Source organism: Abramis brama (assembly GCF_963993115.1).
Source record: "Abramis brama genome assembly, chromosome: 22".
In the NCBI taxonomy this organism is placed as follows: domain Eukaryota; kingdom Metazoa; phylum Chordata; class Actinopteri; order Cypriniformes; family Leuciscidae; genus Abramis; species Abramis brama.
This window is the reverse complement of record NC_139984.1, coordinates 3,417,613-3,437,414: the sequence shown is the minus strand read 5'-3', so window position 1 is coordinate 3,437,414 and position 19,802 is coordinate 3,417,613. Positions and strand designations below refer to the sequence as shown.

Sequence of the window (19,802 nt, the reverse complement as noted above, 5' to 3'; positions counted from 1 at the left end):
TTCCACTTCCCTTTTATCCAAAAAGACGGATCTATTTGCACTGTATTTATCAACGGGAAATACATCATGCTAAAATAATCTGTCATAGGCTATAGGCCTACTGTGGCTCACATTATTGGGGTTGCTTGCAGCAGCACGAATTACGTGACCAGCAACATACTTCTGCTTCAAATATTGTGCGTAGTTTACAGTGAGTGGTGGTTTCAGACATTATTTTATTAAAGTGCATTTGTCAGTGCCGCACTCGTACTGACTCTTATTCTGCCTGACAGAAAGAAAAGCTCGTAGCCTACTGAAGGCGGAGCGTTTTGACCAATCAGATGAAAGGGGCGTTTAAGCACCGCCCACATGTGCAAATGAAATATTGAACCCATAAACCGATTTGTAAACCACAAACGAAAAATGAAAAATCGAGCCAAAATCTCATTTTTCGTTTTTTAAACTAAACTAAAAAACGAATAAACGAGCTGAGCTGGTTTTCATTTCTCATTATTCCATTCCAAACAGGAAATGAAATGAACAAAAAGTGCACGGACCATTTTCGCCTGGCTATACCCAATGTTTAGATCTGTTGTGGTATTTATGCAAATTAGCACATACATAATTAGATTATGCACCGTTTGTCCCATGTTACCAATTAATTTAAAAAAAAACTTGTAATACATTTTTGTTTGTCTTGATGTAAGTAATCAACTCAGTCATTTTCATGGTGATATCTAAAGGTTAAATTGTTTACCCTATTCGCATGAGTAAAATAATGCATAGGCGTATGAATAGGCTATATTTGGGTATTTTTCAAAACTTTCCCCTAATGGGATTCTTCGGGGCTTTTTTTTTCCTTACTCAGGACATATTGAGGATACAAAATCAGTTGAGTTTGCTTCTGTTGCAGTTTGTTCAAGGTTGACCCCGCTTAAAATGACTGGACTAATTCTGACACAACAGAATGACTGCTTTCAATTTACTGATATCAACAAAAATCTGTTAATTGCATAGCAGAAAATGTAAGGTACATATTTATATATCATCGTTAGAGGTGCTGAATAAAACGTTACGTCAGGAAATACACTTACATTACCCAACCAAAAGTACATAAAATTTATCAAATCTACCCAGAAAAAGGTACAGGATACACCTTATTATAACCATATTATGCAATGTCAAAAGTGATTGAAATGAAGCAGGAGAGTTGTGCCCCAGTTCTTTAACATTTCTAATTATCTACTCAAACTGCTCAAGTCACTTCAAACCGGCATAATGAATGAAAGCATCACTACACTGTGCCTTTAAGGAAACTCGTCACTGTGTTTCAGAATGACGGAAGATCAGTCCCAGCATGCATCACTCCACTTCGATAGTATAACCTGCGGCGGGTATTTTCATGCGACTATGTGTATTCAAACAGTATAATTTGTTGCATGCTCCGGTAAAGTTTTTGCCTATTTTACTGACTTGTATTTTTGATATTCGCGTTTTTTGTTCTAATTTGAACACCCGAACCGCTGAGTTTAGAGAGAAGCAATAATGAAAGTAACAGCAGTGACTGTGCAGCTCGCGCGCCGTGAAGTGTGTGAAGTGGAGCGCGTGCTGTAGGATGAGACACACACACTGACTGCACTCCATCACTGCTGTCACATTAGTTCAGTTCAGGGGTGTGTGTGTGTGAGGCATGTGGCGGGAGACACACTCACTCGGCATCTCACTACGAATAGTCTCATAACCATAACTTGAAATATCTCTGTGAACAGAAGAGCTGTGATGATGGTGAACGCTCGTGCTCGCGCGGTGCTCGTGATCCTCACATCTGCGCTCATCTTCAGCTTCACCAACGCTGCCAAACTCAACATACCGAAAGTTTTATTACCTCTTGCCAGAAGCACAAAAATCAATTTTACACTGGAAGCAACTGAAGGATGTTATCGCTGGTAAGTTCATTAGCATCTGTAAAGTAATAAAGAAATACTGATGCATGTCTAGTGTAATACTATTGAATACCTTGCCCGGTTGTGACATCAAACATGTTTTTGACATGTCAAATGATAAAGAACATTAGACCATAATTAGACTTTTTTTTAAAAAAGAGGAACTATAACAATAAATGTATTGTGACTGTATGCAGAAAGCACAAGCACGTGGTGCTGTTGTGATGTGTGTCTTATAGTTGGTCAAATTTCACTACAATTGCTTTGTAGATAAGAAAATATTTTACATCAGTGTGATAAATGTCATATGCTAAATACTAAGAGTTGCATTTTATGTTAAAACATTATTGCACTCTTTTTTTGCACAGCTATCTCTCTCATTTGTATCAGTTCTTTCTTTAAATATGTATAAGTTTAGTTTATTATTAATATCAGATTGTACGTTGCACTTTGCTTGCTAGGAAAACTCAACTACTGGTAAAATGGCGACACTTTTACAATAAGGTCAATAAGGTTTTACCTCCTCTTCAGTTTATATTCAACAGAATCATTTTCAAACAGGCGAGGGAAATGACTCTGGACCACTTCCATCTGGTCGACGTTTCTCTACCTCGAGGTTTAGATACAACCGCTATACAAAATCTTTTATTCCTTAGGCTACAAGACTGTTAAACTCTAGTCGAAGGACACGACTGTGTGATTGTTATTGCTGTGGCTATCTTGTCATACAGCTTCACAGAGTGCGAATTACCCCACCATAATTGGGGGCACTGCTCCTTCACTTCTTCTATGACCATCATGGTCCACTACCATATCAATCCCCACCGTGATCGCCAAGTGCAACATGTGTTGTGCAACACACATACAAGGTCTAAACATGCGACAAACTGATAATCAGTAGGCTACAGAATATCTCATTGTTATTATATATCCAAAAGAGAACTGTTTTGATCAACTCCCAAAAGTTAGAAGTTAAGTGCACTGAAATACCATTCTAATTACTAGTAAAAGTAATACCTTTACAAGAAGCCTATTGCCTATTTCAGGGTTTTTCCTGGCTCAAAATGAGGTGGAGGTGGTAAAATCATAATAATGTATTTTAATAATAAGATAATTAAATGTGTATTTTTTTGTAGATCATCATAAAGCCTAATGCCCACATTTTGTTGATGGTGGAGCTCGGTATCTCTAGGGGGGTCCGGGGGCATGCCCCCCCGGAAGAAAATTTTGTAAATTTTAAAAATAAATTCATTAATCTGGTGCACTTTGAGTCACCCGAATCCACTATTAAAAATAAATAATCCACCCGCAAACCACCTATATTCTTTGATTTAGATATCTGCATCTGATCATCACATTACAATTATTCAAATTCTCAGTATTAAGCATATGGTAACATATCACACTGAAGTAGGCTGATTTAAAATGAACATTTATTTAAAATAATAGTTCTTCTTTTGGCAAAATTACATTTCCTTAATAGCCTAAACAAAGGCTTTACTCCCTTCAAGCTTAAATTGACAATGTTTCATTACATCACTGTTTGAAAACACTCAGAATAATTTTTTGTACCTTTATAAAGGGCATTTTCCCCTAATTTTATTAAATGTATGCTCCATCTTTCATTTCAAATTCTTAAATTTGATAAATATATTCAATTAAAATAATTAGACACTAGGCTGTTACCAATAAAATTAAATAATTTACATTGAAAAATTATAACTGTATTAAATTAGATTATTTTAAATATTTTTGAATATACAAATAAGGAATGTTGAAAAGAATGATACTTTATGAAACTAGCGTTTTGTCATTCAACATTGACACTACTTGAGAAGTTGAATTCGTTCTCTATCTCCGTTGCTTCTAGCCATGGTGGTTAAAAATGGTACGGTCCACAATAGGGGTGTCTGAAATTGCTTTACATTAAAATGTTCCTACAGTGAAAATAGGAGTTGACTTGTATTGTAACTGTAATTATATTTTTTTCACAATATCAGAAAAATTATCTGACCCCCCCCAAAACTGATATTTCTGTCCCTTTAATTCGAACTATGCAGCTTCATTGGTATTGCCGAAAACAAATTTCCCTTAAAAGGGACAAATAAAGTATTATCACATCTCATTAGATAAGTTTAACTAATGCATTAACTAACATTGTCTCACAATGGTCAATATATTTGCTACTGTATTAATTAATGTTAGTTAATGTTAGTTACAACTGTTCATTCAGTTCTTGTTAGCTCAGGTCCATTACATAATATTAACAAATACAACTTTTGATTTTAATAATGTATTACTAAATGTTGAAATTAGCTAAGATAATAAATGCTGAAGAAGTATTTTCCTTGTAATTGAAACAATGTAGTAAAAATGGAACCTTATTGTGAAGTGTTACCGGTGAAATGTGTGTTACATCCTGTCACAATGCATAGACTTCTCGAACGCTAGGTCCAGGGTTCCCACAGGTCCGTGAAATCCTTTAAAGTTTGTAAATCTGAAAAAGAAAAAGTCAAGGCCCTGGAAAGTTTTTGAAAATAAATAAAGTGCTTGAATTTATAATTTGAATTTATACGTTTTCTGGAAAAAACTCCATATTATTCCCTCCGGTCCGCTAATGTGTTATTTCGCCAACACTTTGTGGCCTATGCGCACTAGCATGCTTAATTTACGTTAGTTACGCGCATTTATGTGTTACGTTGTGTTTCCCACATATGGTATGTTGCCATGACGTTCACGCGTGCAAAACTGTAACAATGTATCTTACAAGGTAACACGATGTAACCTTGCTCTCACTTGAAGTGTGTCCCCACATTACGTCCTTGAGTTTGAGGGTATTGGACCTGGAAAGTCCTTGAAAGGTCCTTGAATTTGAAGTTAACCAAGGTGTGGGAACCCTGCTAGGTCACTCTCCGGAGGTGGTGTATTATGCCGGTGTTGATGTGTGTTGTGTCCTCAGGTTCTCCAACCGGCCGGAGGTGGTGTATTATGCCGGTGTTAATGTGTGTTGTGTCCTCAGGTCCTCCAACCGGCCGGAGGTGGTGTATTATGTCGGTATTGATGTGTGTTGTGTCCTCAGGTCCTCCAACCGGCCGGAGGTGGTGTATTATGTCGGTATTGATGTGTGTTGTGTCCTCAGGTCCTCCAACCGGCCGGAGGTGGTGTATTATGTCGGTGTTGATGTGTGTTGTGTCCTCAGGTCCTCCAACCGGCCTGAGGTGGTGTATTATGCCAGTGTTGATGTGTGTTGTGTCCTCAGGTCCTCCAACCGGCCGGAGGTGGTGTATTATGTCGGTGTTGATGTGTGTTGTGTCCTCAGGTCCTCCAACCGGCCGGAGGTGGTGTATTATGCTGTATTGATGTGTGTTGTGTCCTCATGTCCTCCAACCGGCCGGAGGTGGTGTATTATGTCGGTGTTGATGTGTGTTGTGTCCTCAGGTCCTCCAACCGGCCGGAGGTGGTGTATTATGCTGTATTGATGTGTGTTGTGTCCTCAGGTCCTCCAACCGGCCGGAGGTGGCCAGCGTGGAGGCGGTGGAGGTGGACGAGCGTCAGTGCTCTCAGAGGGCCGTCCTGCAGGCCCGCTCCACACAGCCCTCCCGACACACCAGCATCATCCTCGCTGAAGACGTCTGTGAGTCACACACACTGTTGCTGTAGCTGTGTCAGTCCTTGTAATTATCAATCATAAGATTACAAACTAACAGACAATGTGCTATGCACTCTTATATCAGTTATTAACCCATCTCTCACACACAATTACAGTGAACTGAGACTGGAGCTTTTGAGCTTCAGAAAGGATGCGTATAAGCACCGTAAATGTATAAAAGTAGTCCAAATGACCTGGGTGCTGTATTACAAGCCATCTAAAATGATGATATACACTGCCCGGCCAAAAAAGTCACTGTTTGGAATGAATAGGCAAATGCTTAAGAGTCTATGATTGGATCATTATTGCTGTGATTGTTATGTTTCTAGCATGTTATGCGTTTGGCAACAGTTCGTCTAACATTTATTGATGGAGGGAGCATGAAGAATCACTTTCACACATGAATCTTTACAGAGTGCTGTACTCCTGCATTGTCCAAAACACAAGATTTTGACCAAGGATTGATGCTCCTCTTGATGGTAATAACATCACAACATTTTGGGTCTGGACTTGATGGGGAGCCGATTCATGTGTGAAAGTGAATCTTCATACTCCTCACAACCATTCGTTCACAATCTGAGCCTGATGAATCTTGACATTGTCATCCTGGAATATGGCCATGATGTGTTTCCTACATGGGGTTTAAGAAATGAAAAGCTGCACACTTCTTCAATTAGGGTTAGAAGAACTGTTGCCAAACATGCCAGAAACATAATGAACACTGCAATAATGATAAGCTCTTGTCTATTTAAATCCAAACAGTCCAGGCAGTGTAACTTTGTGTGACGCAAATTAAAATAATGAATTATTGATAATCATCCACTGCTATTGGATCATTAGAACTGGATCCGTCTGGTTTGTGAGCAGCTCCTTCAGGGGTGCGTTTCCATCACAGATTTGTGCAAAACTTTTGCGATATTTTCTAAATGTCGATAAAAAACTATTGTGAAATGACGGTGTTTGGGAAAGGCCAAATCATTGAAATGTTGGTAACGACGGAACTTTCAACCATAATTGGTTAACAATAAACGAGATGCTTATCTCATGAGAACGAGACGAGATGAGATTTTTGCACAATATTTTATAGAAATCCTCAATGACAAAATTCATGACTGGAAAAATAGTCTGCAGGTGCATTTTGAAATGTTTTCCCTATTAATCTTGAAATTAATGTAATTTGTGGCGGGAGGAGCAAACGACAGACGCAGTGGGTTTCAGGCCTTGGAGAGGCATTTATTAACATAAAAATAAACATTAAATGTTCAAAAAGGGCGAATAAAGTGTCCAAATAAATGGGGAATCTGGTGTCCTCGCTGTGCTGGGGCGCGTGAAGGAAAGGGAGTATTAAGACGGGATGGTCCAGGTAAAGGGTCCTGGCAGCCGCACGCGCTCGCCTCTCCCGCCCGAGTGGAGAGCAAACAATAAGTGCAACCATAATCAAAGTAGTCTCTATATATTAAAAATGTACAAACAGAGACCAAAACGACAAACAAAAAATCCTCCGATCGGGTTACTCTGAATGGAAATGAGCTGATATCATTTATAGTGCCTAAATAAGAGTTTGTTTCCCTATTACATATTTCTGTTGTTTGAGCATATTATTAGCGATGTAGTTTCAGGGTGATTGTCCTCCTGTGTAGAATGGCTGAGGCTCAGTCCTCCTGTTGATCTGTGTTCAGTGACAGGACAGGTGCTGCGCTGTGATGCTATAGTGGATGTGATCAGTGAGATCCAGATCGAGTCCACCACGCGCGAGCTTCACCTGGAGGATTCTCCACTGGAGCTGAAGATCCATGCGCTCGATTCAGAGGGTGAGTCTTCGTGCACACCGGCTCACTCCTGTTCTTCTTTAGCTTAATCGCCAAGCAAAAACAACACTTTGTCTGTTTTATAAGGAAATTGAAACTTAACTCTATAAGGATGTAATTTGTTGCGCTATACCATTCCTGCTTCACTTTCGAATGAAATAGAATATGTAAAGTTATCATAAAATGAAAACGTCTATTAAAGTCCCCCAGTAGTCAATTTTTTTTTTTTAAATGTGTCATTTTGGTGATCAAAGATGAGTTTTAAGGATTCATGCCATAAAATATCTTGAATGTATTTTTTACATTCTTACATTCTTTACATTCAGGATTTAAGATTTTTCAGGATTTTTCAGATCTTTCCACAGGTCAAACCTCAAGCTTTCCAAGCTGTACGTTTACTTATCATTTGTATTCATCCAATTTAAGCTAAATATGTGAACAAGTTGATTACAAAACTAACAAGCCGTTCAAGATGAGTGTTTTTTTTCTGTATGTAAATTAGGTGCAATCTACAGTAGCTGAAACAAGATGATTAAGTCTAGCATACGAATTATATAAATATTTTGACTATCATGACTAATTGTGATACACTTACAGTATCATAATGTTTTTGGCATGACTCGTTTATTTAAAAATACTTGTAAATGTAATTTATACATATAATGATTGGAATATACCTATTCTATGGCTAGCATGCGTAACATTTCTTAAATTAAAATTCATTTTGATGTAATTTTTTGGACAGGGTGATGCACCTGTTTTGATATCATAATGGAAAAGAGCATTATTATAAGAATAAAATATCTGGAAAAAAAATAGTTTGGTATAATATGTGGTTAATATTTCATGGAAATCATAATAACACTCTAATTCATCATTGACCACTATACTACACTTACCTCATGCATCATTGTTAACTACCACAAACATAAAGGTACTATTTGAAGCTTCCAGGATGACTCTGACAGTGAAGAAGGACTGTCCTCGTGTCATTCATGTGCAGTCTGGGTAAAAGTGTTCCTCGTTCTGTCGTCAGGAAACACCTTCAGTACTCTAGCCAGTCTGTTGTTCGACTGGACTATCGTGAAGGATGCTGAAATGGCAGGTTTCCCTGATTCCTACAACACCCTACAGTAAGAGCTCACGTCTTTTACTTCGCAGTCCTGTTTTATCCCATTTCCTCATGTTGGAATATTTAAAATTGAATTTTCTTAAGCATAACAAAACAAAAACATGAATTTCATTATAAGCTCTGAAGAGTGTTTTTTAATCCCTTAGCTGGGGTAAACACAATATTTATATGGATCGTTCACCCAAAAAATAAAAAATAAATGTAATTTACTCATCCTCAACTTCTCCGAAGCACACAAGAAGATATTTTAAAGAGTGTGTGAACTGTTTTTGTCCACACAGTGGAATTTAGTGGGGACTTCATTAACACTCATTATATAGACAAAAAAAAACACCAAAATATATTTTTTTCTTTTCTTTTATGGAACAAAGATAGTCATAAAGGTTTGGTACGACACGAGGGTGGGGAAATTATGAATTATGAATTCTTGGTGAACTATCCTTTTAATTAAATGTGAATGAAAACAGCCAGTTCTGATTGTAATCTGCTTAAAGATATATCTTTAAAAAAAACATTCCTTGTGACAAAATATTAGACAACCATAAGATGGCTCCATTTATTGAAGTGAAGGATCTATTCTTCACATCCTCATTTTACATTCATTAAAATGTTATGTCGTCTTCCTCAACTGTGCTCTGTTCAAGCTTGCCTGCGTGTGTCATGTTGCCGTGTGTGTGTGTGTGTGTGTGTGTGTGTGCGTGTGTGTGTGCAGGGTCCTGAGGTTCGCGGAGTCAGCGTACACTCCTCCAGCGTATATCTCTGAGATGGAGCGAGTTGGACATCAGGGCGATATCATCCTCGTTTCAGGAATCAAAACCGGCCACGCCAAACTCAAAGCCAAAATACAAGAGACAATCTATAAGGTCCATGTCATTTTAGACTTCATATGAATAGTTCTGCGAATAAAGATGTTATGGCATAGATATGAATATGTTAGCAATAGTCCTGTTGTCCGCATGAGTGTGTTCTCCTGATGGTGGCACACTTCTGGCTGACTGTTCTCAGGATGTTGGTGCTGCCGAGGTCAGGTTGCTGATTCTGGAAAACATTCTCCTGAGTCCTGCGTATGATGTTTATCTGCTGGCTGGCACCTCCATCACATACAAAGTCCAGAAAATCCGTCAAGGAAAGATTACAGGTAAGCTTTTATTACTTTATCAATAAATGATTTTGTCTTTGTGTAATGATTCGATACATATCACGATATTGAACTCACAAATACAATATTATTGCGATACTCCAAGACATATGATAAAAGGTAAACTGTTGATTAAAATGCTAAATTTGGTATTACATTGTGTGTGTAAATGAACAGGCTTGGACCTGATGCTGGAAACCCAAAGCTCAGGACAATAGAGACGCCAGAATAACAATATTCATGATTCTGAAGCTGAAAATACAGGATTATTGTAGATATATTCATGCTTGAACTCTGTCACTGACTAGATATATTAAAAATAATGTAGGCACTTTTACTGGTAACATCAGACATTCGACATTATCAGGACCCACAAATATTCCCCCATTGTTTTATTATACATTATATTCAACATTATATATAGCAGTTTAATGTCTGACACTAAAACAAAGTAACTTTATTTTGGGTGGACTATACACAATACACTCTCAATGTCACTATCCACGAATTGTTGCATTTTTGTATTACGATATATTGTGACATGATATATTGTTACACCCCTACTCTTTGGTTATTACAGCGTGTTTGAGATTTTTGGCCAAAAATAACAAACTAATCAGGCTATAATCCATTACCAATGTCTAATAATGTAAGTTAAAGCTGCACTATGGCCTCTGTATTGCCATCTAAACCCTGTAGGAAGGCATTACACATACTCTCTCTCTTTTTTACTTAAATATTGGGAAAAAATCTAATGGACCCAAAATGTCCATATGGGTTGTCCATGTTGGGTTTTACTCCAGTGTGTGTGGCTGAGTGTGTCCTCCTCCCTTCCAGAGCTGTCCATGCCCTGTGACCAGTACGAGCTTCAGCTTCAGAACGGTGTGGTCACCCCTAATGGAAACCCTGAGGCTCCTGTCGCATACCTGGACCAGAGCAGCTCCACAGTCTTCGCCCTTCAGCACGGACACACCAACATCGTGCTGGACCACAAGAGTATCCTTCACACTGACCCGAACACAGGAATCTGATGCATGTCATGTGTAGAGATGATGGAGTGTGTTTGCAGCAGTTGATTTGATCAGTTTACTCTGAGGTTTCCTTGATTCTGGACGCCAAGGTCTCGGGATGCAGGGCGTTTCCCGACTTCCCAACAGCACCATCTATGTTGTGGAGCCTGGATACTTGGGTTTGTCTCTTCATTAGCTTTGCATGGAGAAAAATGTCAGGAATTTTGACAATTTGTAATCTCATTAGGTTGATAAATTGATAAGTAATTTAATATGTTTTAGTATAGTTGATTGACTATAATTGATTGAAACTTTATTTTATCGTCTTCTCTGCTAGCGTTCAAGATTCATCCTGAGGATCGCTGGGTCCTTGAGACAGGGAGGCAATATGAGATCTTCATTGAAGTGTTTGATAAGTCAGGCCACAAGATTTATCTGTCTGATGTAAGTTGAGTTTGGACTTTTAAAATATGTCTTGTTTTTAATTATTTTCAGTATCACTAAATGCATCTGCTCATTATGAGTAGAGAGGTATCTGAAAAGTTCATAAACAATTACTAAATCACTACACTCGCTTGAAGGGTTAGTTACCCAGAAATAAAAGCATTGTTCTCGCCTGACACATAAGCACGTTATGTGCTCCAAGTACATTTGCTGATCAGTGTTTATATGTTAATAAAAGCCTGAATTACATCTGTTCATCACATAAAGTTATCAGAAGACTTTTCAATGTTTTTTTGTACTTTTTAATGCATGAAAGTTTTGGTTGCGATGACTTGTGGGTTTGGAACGACTTTAGGGAGAATGACAGAATTAAAATTTTAGGTAAACTAACCCTTTAAGGTGGATCAATGTTTTATTTATTATTAAAAGATGCACATAAACTTTGATGAAAACATAACAAAAGTACAGAATAAAGTACTAGCTGCGCATCAAAGTCAGTGGACTAATTAACTAATTAACTCCGATGATTGGCTGCTATGATCTACTAGTGAAGTTATGGTTTATGGTATACTCTGTGGTTTCTGAATGTGCAATCTAAACCACATAAGTAATGTATTAAATTTAATTTAATTTTAAAAAAACAACAACAGTGGTTTCCTCAAAGGCTATAAATGTGAAGTGATGCTTCTCTTCTTTTGAACATATGAGATGGAAATGGTTCTTTATTAACCAATTGGTTTTACAATCTTTTTTAGTGTAAATTAAATTCGAAACTATTTTATAATTTTTTTTAATGAAAACTCCTATTTTCACAGAATATCCGTATAGAAACCACATTCCCTAGCGAGTACTTTGTGGTTCTGGAATCGTCTGTGAATGGATCTTACCACCACGTGAAAGCTTTGAAACGAGGCCAGACTGGCATCGACGGCACACTGAAAGCAGTCGTTGATCAAGTAGGTTTTTGTCTTGTTACAAGGTGAACATTTGTTTTCTTAAGCATTTAAAATTGTATAATTTAGCCCAGTTACAAGGATCTTCCCAGTGTTCAGTGTTGGTTTGTCGACGCTATTCTAGTTTGTTGTACCCTCATGTGTGTCTTCAGGCAGGAAGTGTCCGCGCTCTCTCTGTTCCTGTGCGTAATGAGCAGGACGTGGAGATCTACGACCCCATCGTCCTCAATCCCGCCATCCTCACATTCCCATGGCAGCCTAAAGAGGGAGCGTACCAGTATACCATCCAGGTGTCTCATGGCTTTCTTTTCTTTTGTCAGACATGAATCATTTAGCATTGTAAACTTCAAAAACGCATATAAGGAAGGAAATACAGTTTGAATATATTCTTATGTGTGTGGTCTGTGCATTAATGTGATGTTGTGTCTGCTTCAGGCGACTGGAGGGAGTGGGAACTTCAGCTGGTCGTCCACTAACTCGGCGGTCGCCACGGTTACAGTGAAAGGAGTGATGACCACGGTCAGGGACGTCGGGGTCAGTGCGATCTACGCCCATGACGTGAGAAATCCTCTGCACTATGGAGACATGAAGGTGAGGCCAACGCTCATGCTCGTACAAATCAAGATGTGTTCTAATCGCTCTTCTAGATTTATCATTCTTGAATTTATTTATTTTTTATTATTATTTTTAAATAACCGATTGTGTTTGAGCATAGAAATGTTGAGCTCTTCTCTTAGATAATCTGCTTTATGTAAATTAAATGATTGTAAACAATGTATCAAAGTAATATTGTAATCATAATTATCTGTAAAAATTGAAATACTGTTGATTGCCATGAATATAGCCTTCGCTGCTCATATGGCCTTAAATCATTAATTAGTGCTGTGCAACGATTAATCGCATCCAAAATAAAAGTTTGTTTACGTAACATGTGTGTACTGTGTATAATTATTTTTTATATATAAATACACACACATGCATATTTAAGAAAAATGTTTTATTTACATATAAAATATTTATATTTATTTATAATATAAATTGTTTAAATATATAAACTGCATATACATACAAATATTTCTTAAATAAATACATGCATATGTGTGTATTTATATCAATTATTGGTTCCGTTTTTGTATTTTCTGAGAAACCTGAAAAAATGACTTAGGCAATTATTTTAGGAAGGTGACGATATACAAAATAATTATACACAGTACACACACATATATTAAGTCGTCAAGTCATCTTCATTTATATAGCGCTTTTAACAATGTAGATTGTTCCAACAGTGTAGATTATATAAACGCAAACTTTACATAATTATAACACAAACTTTACATATTTTGTAAACACAAACTTTTATTTTGGATGCGATTAATCGTTGCCCAGCCCTGAAATAAACGAATAATGTATCTGCTGTGTTGTTCCTGCAGGTGTATGTGATCGAGCCGGTGGGCATGGAGTTCAGCCCGTGTGCAGTGGAGGCCCGCGTGGGCTTAAGCCTGGACCTGCCGCTGCGAATCTTCGGTCAGCTGGCCGGAGACAGAGTGACGCTCAGTGACTGCTCACACTTCGACATGCAGGTGGACATGGAGAGTCACGGCATCTTTCAGCTGCTGGAGGGTGAGTTGAGCTCATGCTAAAAGAACCGGATCGTTCACCCACAAATGAATCTATTACTCTCCCAAACCTGTATGAATTTCTTTCTTCTTCTGAACACAAAAGAAGGTATTTTGAAGAATATGGGTAACCAAACAGCCACTGTTTACTTTCACTTATGACAAATACAACTGTTTACGAGGAGATTTTTACAGAATTTTGTGTATCTGTCCGTTCAAGTGCGAGAAGACATGAAAGGGAACTCCATTCAGTATTCGTGCGCTGAGGCTGCCTTTTGTGCATGTGCTCATCTCTTTCATGTCTTCTTGTGCTTGAATGGTTTAAAACCACATTAAAATGTGCACACAGGAATCGATGAGAGGATTTGTAATTTTATAACTAGTATTTTCAGGCGCTGCGTCATATCATTACGCCTGCTGGACTCATGGTACGGCAGCAAAGTTTCTTGATTATTACGCAGGAATGAGAGTATAGTTCCTAGCCATATCAGCCTAGAAAATCGCAACTTTTCATTTTCCGTCGGTCTTAGTACACGATGTAACTACAGAAGAGTCAAGTTTTAAATAGGAAAAATATCAAAACTCTTTGGTCATTTTTTTGAGAGAGATGCTAATGGTCCTGTCCGATTCAATGATCTATGCTAAGCTATGCTAAAAGTTGTACCGCCAGACCCAGAGATCGGCTGAATGGATTAAAAAACGGTAAAACTCAACTGTTTAACTCTGGGGGAGTTGTAAAATGAGCCTATTTCCAAAAAAAGTGGAGTATCCCTTTAACAGAAACAAGCAAAGTGTTATGCAAGTAATCCAAGTGTGTGTACAGTTGTACTCTTGCAGTATTTTTTGAGTGTGTGTGTGTGTGTGTCTTCAGGAAGACTTGCTCCAGGTCAGGGCCACTGCAGTGGGGTTCGCGTTAAGGCCTTGACCCCTGGTTACACCAACCTGTTGGTCAGCTATACCCATAGTAATGTTCATCTCAGTGCAAAGATCACCATCGCTGCCTACCCGCCTCTCAAGGTAAGATGTGTGAATATGCTTTTAAAGATGGCGGAGTGAGCAGTGAACTGTAGATGACCGTGCCTCGTCGTCTTCGGCAGCCGGTCGACCCTGTGGCTGTGGCTGTGGTGACGCTGGGCTCCTCCAAAGACATGCTGTTTGAAGGAGGCCCGAGGCCCTGGGTGCTAGAGCCATCCAAGTTCTTCCGAAACCTGACGGCTGAGGACCACAGCAGCGTTGCGCTGTCTCTGCAGGGCCCCGCCTCGCGATCCTACGCCAGACATCTGGTCAGAGCCACATGCAGAGCTCTGGGAGAACAGGTACTGACATGACATGACATATAAACATGAGCCTATAATCTCATGTCCTGCAGACCAGGGCTATTCAAATAAAGGTCCAAGGGCGCCGGTCTCTATATCTCCTTCACAGCGGAGGTCCGGACTATACTTTTTTGGAACATACTGGGGGTGCAGGGTTTACCTCTGAAGAAATTTTATTCAAAGCAATAAACTATAAGATTACGTACATTGTTTGTTTTTAGTAATCAAAACTCTTATCATGAGAACAAAACAAAGTTAACTAGTAATTTATACGCTTTTTTTGTAAATAAATTTAAAATAGAAAAAAAATTCTCTAAATCATTTTCCAAATTCTAACATTGTTTATTATGAAATGCTGATTAATAATGCTAAATGTATTAAAAAAAAAATGTTTAAAGACGCCACATCAACTTGTGTCAAACCTTGTTTAGTTAAATGGTCAGAGTAATCTGTGTGACAGATAAAGTTTTCTGCAGTGTTTTAGAGAAAGTCTCTATTTTGCCGCTCGCCGTGTTTCTGCCACTGTTGTTAAAATAACCGCGTCGTGAGGGAAAGGGAGAAGCAATGTGCACATAGCGGAGAGGGCTTGAATGAAGCACTTTTGGCTCTAGATAAAAATATTATAGATATAGCTCCGAAAGATCATGACCATAAACAGCCCTGAGTGCTTGTGGTGTGAACCGCTCCAATGTTTTGACGTAATGCTCACTTTAATCTGTAGAAACAGTAAAATGGCGCAATTATGTCCGTCATTTTGAACAACACTGGTCTAGGCTTTCCACTAGGAATGAGGATTGATATGTTTGAAATGTTCGCAGATCTTAGCAGTGACTGTTGGAAACCAGCCCACCATGACGAACCCCTTCCCTGCTGTGGAACCAGCTGTTGTGAAGTTCGTGTGTGCTCCTCCATCACGCCTCACACTGACCCCCATCTACACGAGCCCACAGCTGGACGTGTCCTGTCCTCTGCTGCAGCAGAACAAACAAGTGGTGAGCAGTCCAGCGCTCTTAAAGGCCTCCCATAATGCCCTTTTCACAAGATGTTAAATAAGCCTCTGATGTCCCCAGAGTGTGTATGTGAAGTTTTAGCTCAAAATACCCCACAGATATTATTATAGCATGTGAAAATTGGGTTGAAAATTTCAAAAACTTTTAGCCTTTTATGTTCAAACCGGAGGTCGGACAATGATGGAGAGACTCAAGAAGAAGTGACAACATGTAGATAACATTTGTGAATGGTTAGTTGATGAATTTATGTAGCCTATGTGTAGTTATCTTCTAGTCATTGATTAGCATATTCTGTCATGATAATCTATAAATCGCGTTCCCGGGGGCGGGGTTTATGTAAATTCTAGGGTTGGTGATGTCACTAACCCGTGAAGAAGCTTGTTGTAGTTCCTACCAGCCGTTTGTTGTAGTCCTTAAAAAATTATTTCTGTAAAAGCAAATATCTTCCTTTGCTTTGAACTTTGAGCGTCGTGACTTTGCAGATGTTGTTTCTGCTCAAACAGCAACATTACACACTAACTAAAGTTAGAAAAGTGAAATCATAATCAAGCTCCCCTTTAACATGACAGGAAGTTCAGTACTTGTGTGCTTGTTCTGCAGGTGCCCGTTTCAAACTATCACAACCCGGAGCTGGACGTGTCGGCGTTCGACCAGCAGGGCCGGAGGTTTGATAACTTCAGCTCTTTGAGTATGATCTGGGAGTCCTCCAGAGTTTCCCTGGCCAGCATCGAACCGACCATGCCCATGAAGCTGCACGTGCACGAGGACGACAGCAAGCAGAAAAAACTTCACGGTACCTTATAACTAATACTGAGATCATTGATGATTATGAGGTACAAATATGTATTAGGGAAGGATGGTATGGCAAAAATCCTAACATTGAGTAATTTTATAAACGCATATATTATATAGCATATACAGTGGGGAGAACAAGTGTTTGATACACTGCCGATTTTGCAGGTTTTCCCACTTACAAAGCATGTAGAAGTCTGTAATTTTTACCATAGGTACACTTCAACTGTGAGTGACGGAATATAAAACAAAAATCCAGAAAATCAGATCGTATGATTTTTAAGTAATTAATTTGCATTTTATTGCATGACATAAGTATTTGATACATCAGAAAAGCAGAACTTAATATTTGGTACAGAAACCTTTGTTTGCAGGCAGATCAATATTATTGTTGAGTATTAAATGTCCCCAACTAAGCAAGACAAAAGCCAATGGTGACATGATAGCTGTATCAAAGTATGAGAATAAGCATAATTGCGTACATAAAGTATACATTTTGCCATGCCTATATAGCACATAACCATTATAAAAACAGTGGTACTGAATTCTATTTTTCTGCATATTTAATCTACTGGTTCACACACTTCTACTGTCGCTATACCGTCATACCGCTCAGCCCTAATGTGTGTGCTGCATATATGTGGTGTGTTTCCCGCAGGTCATCAGACGGTGCTGGTGCATCATGAGTCGGGTGTGGCGGCGATCACTGTGAGCGCGGTCGGCTATCAGACGCCTCACCTGGAGCATGCCGCGGTTCCCAGTGGAGTGAGTTCCTCTGTGCTCTCTGAGCCTCAGCCAAATCCACAATAAATCGACTCCAGTTACTTCAGAAGTTCAGATCAAAGCATGGTCAGGAATACAATACAAGATTGCAGTCGATATGCACGGTTATTCTTTTATCTTTGTTTTTGTTGACGCAAAGCCTTCGAGGCCATGACTCGTGGAATGACTCGTTTTTAAAAAGTTGAACTTCTTTTTACTTGAGCGCCAGGTTTTTAAAATGCTGTGTCATGGCGTAGACGTGAACGCAGCGGCCAAACATCCGTCTGGCTAATGTAACAAGAGAAAAGCTAACAACTTCTTTAATGAATTTATCTAATTATAAGTGTCAGGTTCAGGGCACTGAGCGCCCATCATTAGTTCAAAAAGCTGCTTGGACAGCAGAGTTCAAGATAAAAACAATAACTAATACACACAATGATGCTTGCTTGTGTTTATTCTTGTTGCCACGTTTTTTTTAAATTAGGATAACTATTGCTAACCAAATTAATATTTATTGTATTAATATGACATGGGTTAAATTGCAAAGCTGGCACAGAGGTGTAAAGTTACTGTGGCTGTCTTGCTTTTGTAGTTTTTTTTTAAGTAAGCATAGAAGTAGGATAAAAGTATGTGACTGCAATGTTATTTCTGCTCCAGCTCTCTGATGTACAGTAATATGTCAGTGTCATTTCGTTCACTTCTGGTGGATATAGTTAGCAACGAGAGTAGGCGGCAGGGGGACGTGGGTTCGGTGGATCTCTGGTTTAGATTGAGCGATCCGCATCAGAGACAATACAATACAATTTTTGGGCGGATCTGATGTAAGCCGGTGGGCTATTCCATAGCTGAGGGCCGATGACTGCAAAAGCACGATCACCCCTATTTTTAAGTCTAGTTCTAGGGACAGATAGTAAATCAGAGTCCCCCGATCTGAGTGATCTTGACGGATGTAGTAGTTCAGATAGGTACTGTGGAGCCTGCTTCTGCAAAGACTTAAAAACAAATAACAAAACTTTAAAATCAATTCTATATTCAACCGGTAGCCAATGAAGCGAGATCAAAACCGGTGTAATGTGTTCACATTTACGCTTCCCTTTGAGAAGCCGTGCAGCAGCATTTTAAACTAATTGCAAACGTGTGATGCATATCTGAGGGGCACCAATATATAAAGAGTTACAGTGGTCTAATCGGGACGTTACAAAAGCATGCATAGCAATCTCAAAGTTCTTTGCGGACAAGAATGGCTTAACCTTGGCTAAAAGATAGCACTTATCTGTTTATCATGTTTATCATTTCATATATCATATCATATCATCAAACCAAACCCCCAGATTCCTAACACAGGTGGTACTGTAAGGTAACAACGTTTGGAGATCAAAATCATGAGCACTGCACTTCTGGAGATCATGAGCCGCCTCGTTTCCTCAGCAGGAAATGACCAGCTGTCTCTAACCACACAATCACCACAGTTACCGTTGCCAACAACAGAGCTAACGGCACAGGAAGCTGAAACTGCACACGCTAGCTCTGTGCTAACGCCTAGCCAGCAGTTTACAGCGACTGGCAGACGCTTGCTAACTGAAGAGGAGCTTCAGCTTTCAAAGGCTCTTCTTGGCAGTAATAGTCACACATTAGCGCCACACATAGTGTTAATTCTCTTCCTGTCCTGATTCTCCTAGCATGTTGCTAAGATAACGATAAGGAAAAGTCCTCTTACTGGTGGTCCACCAATATATCACCAAGACGATATATCAGCTAATTATTGGTCTTGGCAAGTTTTGGGCGATTAAATGTTGTGAGCTGGACTTTAATTTTGACAGTATTGAGAACCAAGACACCAGTTCTGTCTTCATTAGTTTGCTATCTTTGTTTAACAGATTTGGCTATTAATAGAAAATCAACATTTATATCATTTAAAGAAGTCTTTAAATACCTGTTAAACATGTAATTCCACAAACCTCCCAGAGCTCACTGTAACACGTTTACAAACGCATGTTCCCTGTCCGTGTGATTGGCTGAACCTGTGTGAATCAGATGTGCACAGGAGAGACCGGCTCGCACTGGACACACACGCTTCATTTATACAAATGCCATAGTAAGATTACAGAATCAAGCAGTTGCTATCTAAAGTATAAATTAGAAATCTCAGATTGATACATTTTCAAATAAATATTATGCAGTAAATATTTAGTAAAATAAATCTAAATATAATTGCAATGCTTATGTTATTTACTATTGTTAAAATGCCCC

At 38.9% G+C, this 19,802-nt stretch overlaps 1 protein-coding gene across 1 annotated transcript in view; it reads left to right on the top strand.

Annotated features, from left to right (window-relative positions):
* Nucleotides 1-1,311: 1,311 nt before the first annotated feature.
* Nucleotides 1,312-19,802, top strand: part of nup210 (nucleoporin 210) — a 43,875-nt gene continuing 25,384 nt past the window's right edge. The window contains exons 1-18 of the mRNA XM_084098512.1: nucleotides 1,312-1,925; nucleotides 5,420-5,556; nucleotides 7,251-7,382; nucleotides 8,416-8,512; nucleotides 9,224-9,374; nucleotides 9,517-9,649; nucleotides 10,487-10,645; nucleotides 10,770-10,838; nucleotides 10,997-11,103; nucleotides 11,919-12,059; nucleotides 12,209-12,346; nucleotides 12,492-12,647; nucleotides 13,487-13,676; nucleotides 14,544-14,689; nucleotides 14,770-14,988; nucleotides 15,807-15,980; nucleotides 16,599-16,791; nucleotides 17,449-17,555. Of these exons, the coding sequence (XP_083954638.1) occupies nucleotides 1,759-1,925; nucleotides 5,420-5,556; nucleotides 7,251-7,382; nucleotides 8,416-8,512; nucleotides 9,224-9,374; nucleotides 9,517-9,649; nucleotides 10,487-10,645; nucleotides 10,770-10,838; nucleotides 10,997-11,103; nucleotides 11,919-12,059; nucleotides 12,209-12,346; nucleotides 12,492-12,647; nucleotides 13,487-13,676; nucleotides 14,544-14,689; nucleotides 14,770-14,988; nucleotides 15,807-15,980; nucleotides 16,599-16,791; nucleotides 17,449-17,555 (2,616 nt within the window). The 5' untranslated portion in view covers nucleotides 1,312-1,758. The remainder of the gene's footprint in view (nucleotides 1,926-5,419; nucleotides 5,557-7,250; nucleotides 7,383-8,415; nucleotides 8,513-9,223; nucleotides 9,375-9,516; nucleotides 9,650-10,486; nucleotides 10,646-10,769; nucleotides 10,839-10,996; nucleotides 11,104-11,918; nucleotides 12,060-12,208; nucleotides 12,347-12,491; nucleotides 12,648-13,486; nucleotides 13,677-14,543; nucleotides 14,690-14,769; nucleotides 14,989-15,806; nucleotides 15,981-16,598; nucleotides 16,792-17,448; nucleotides 17,556-19,802) is intronic.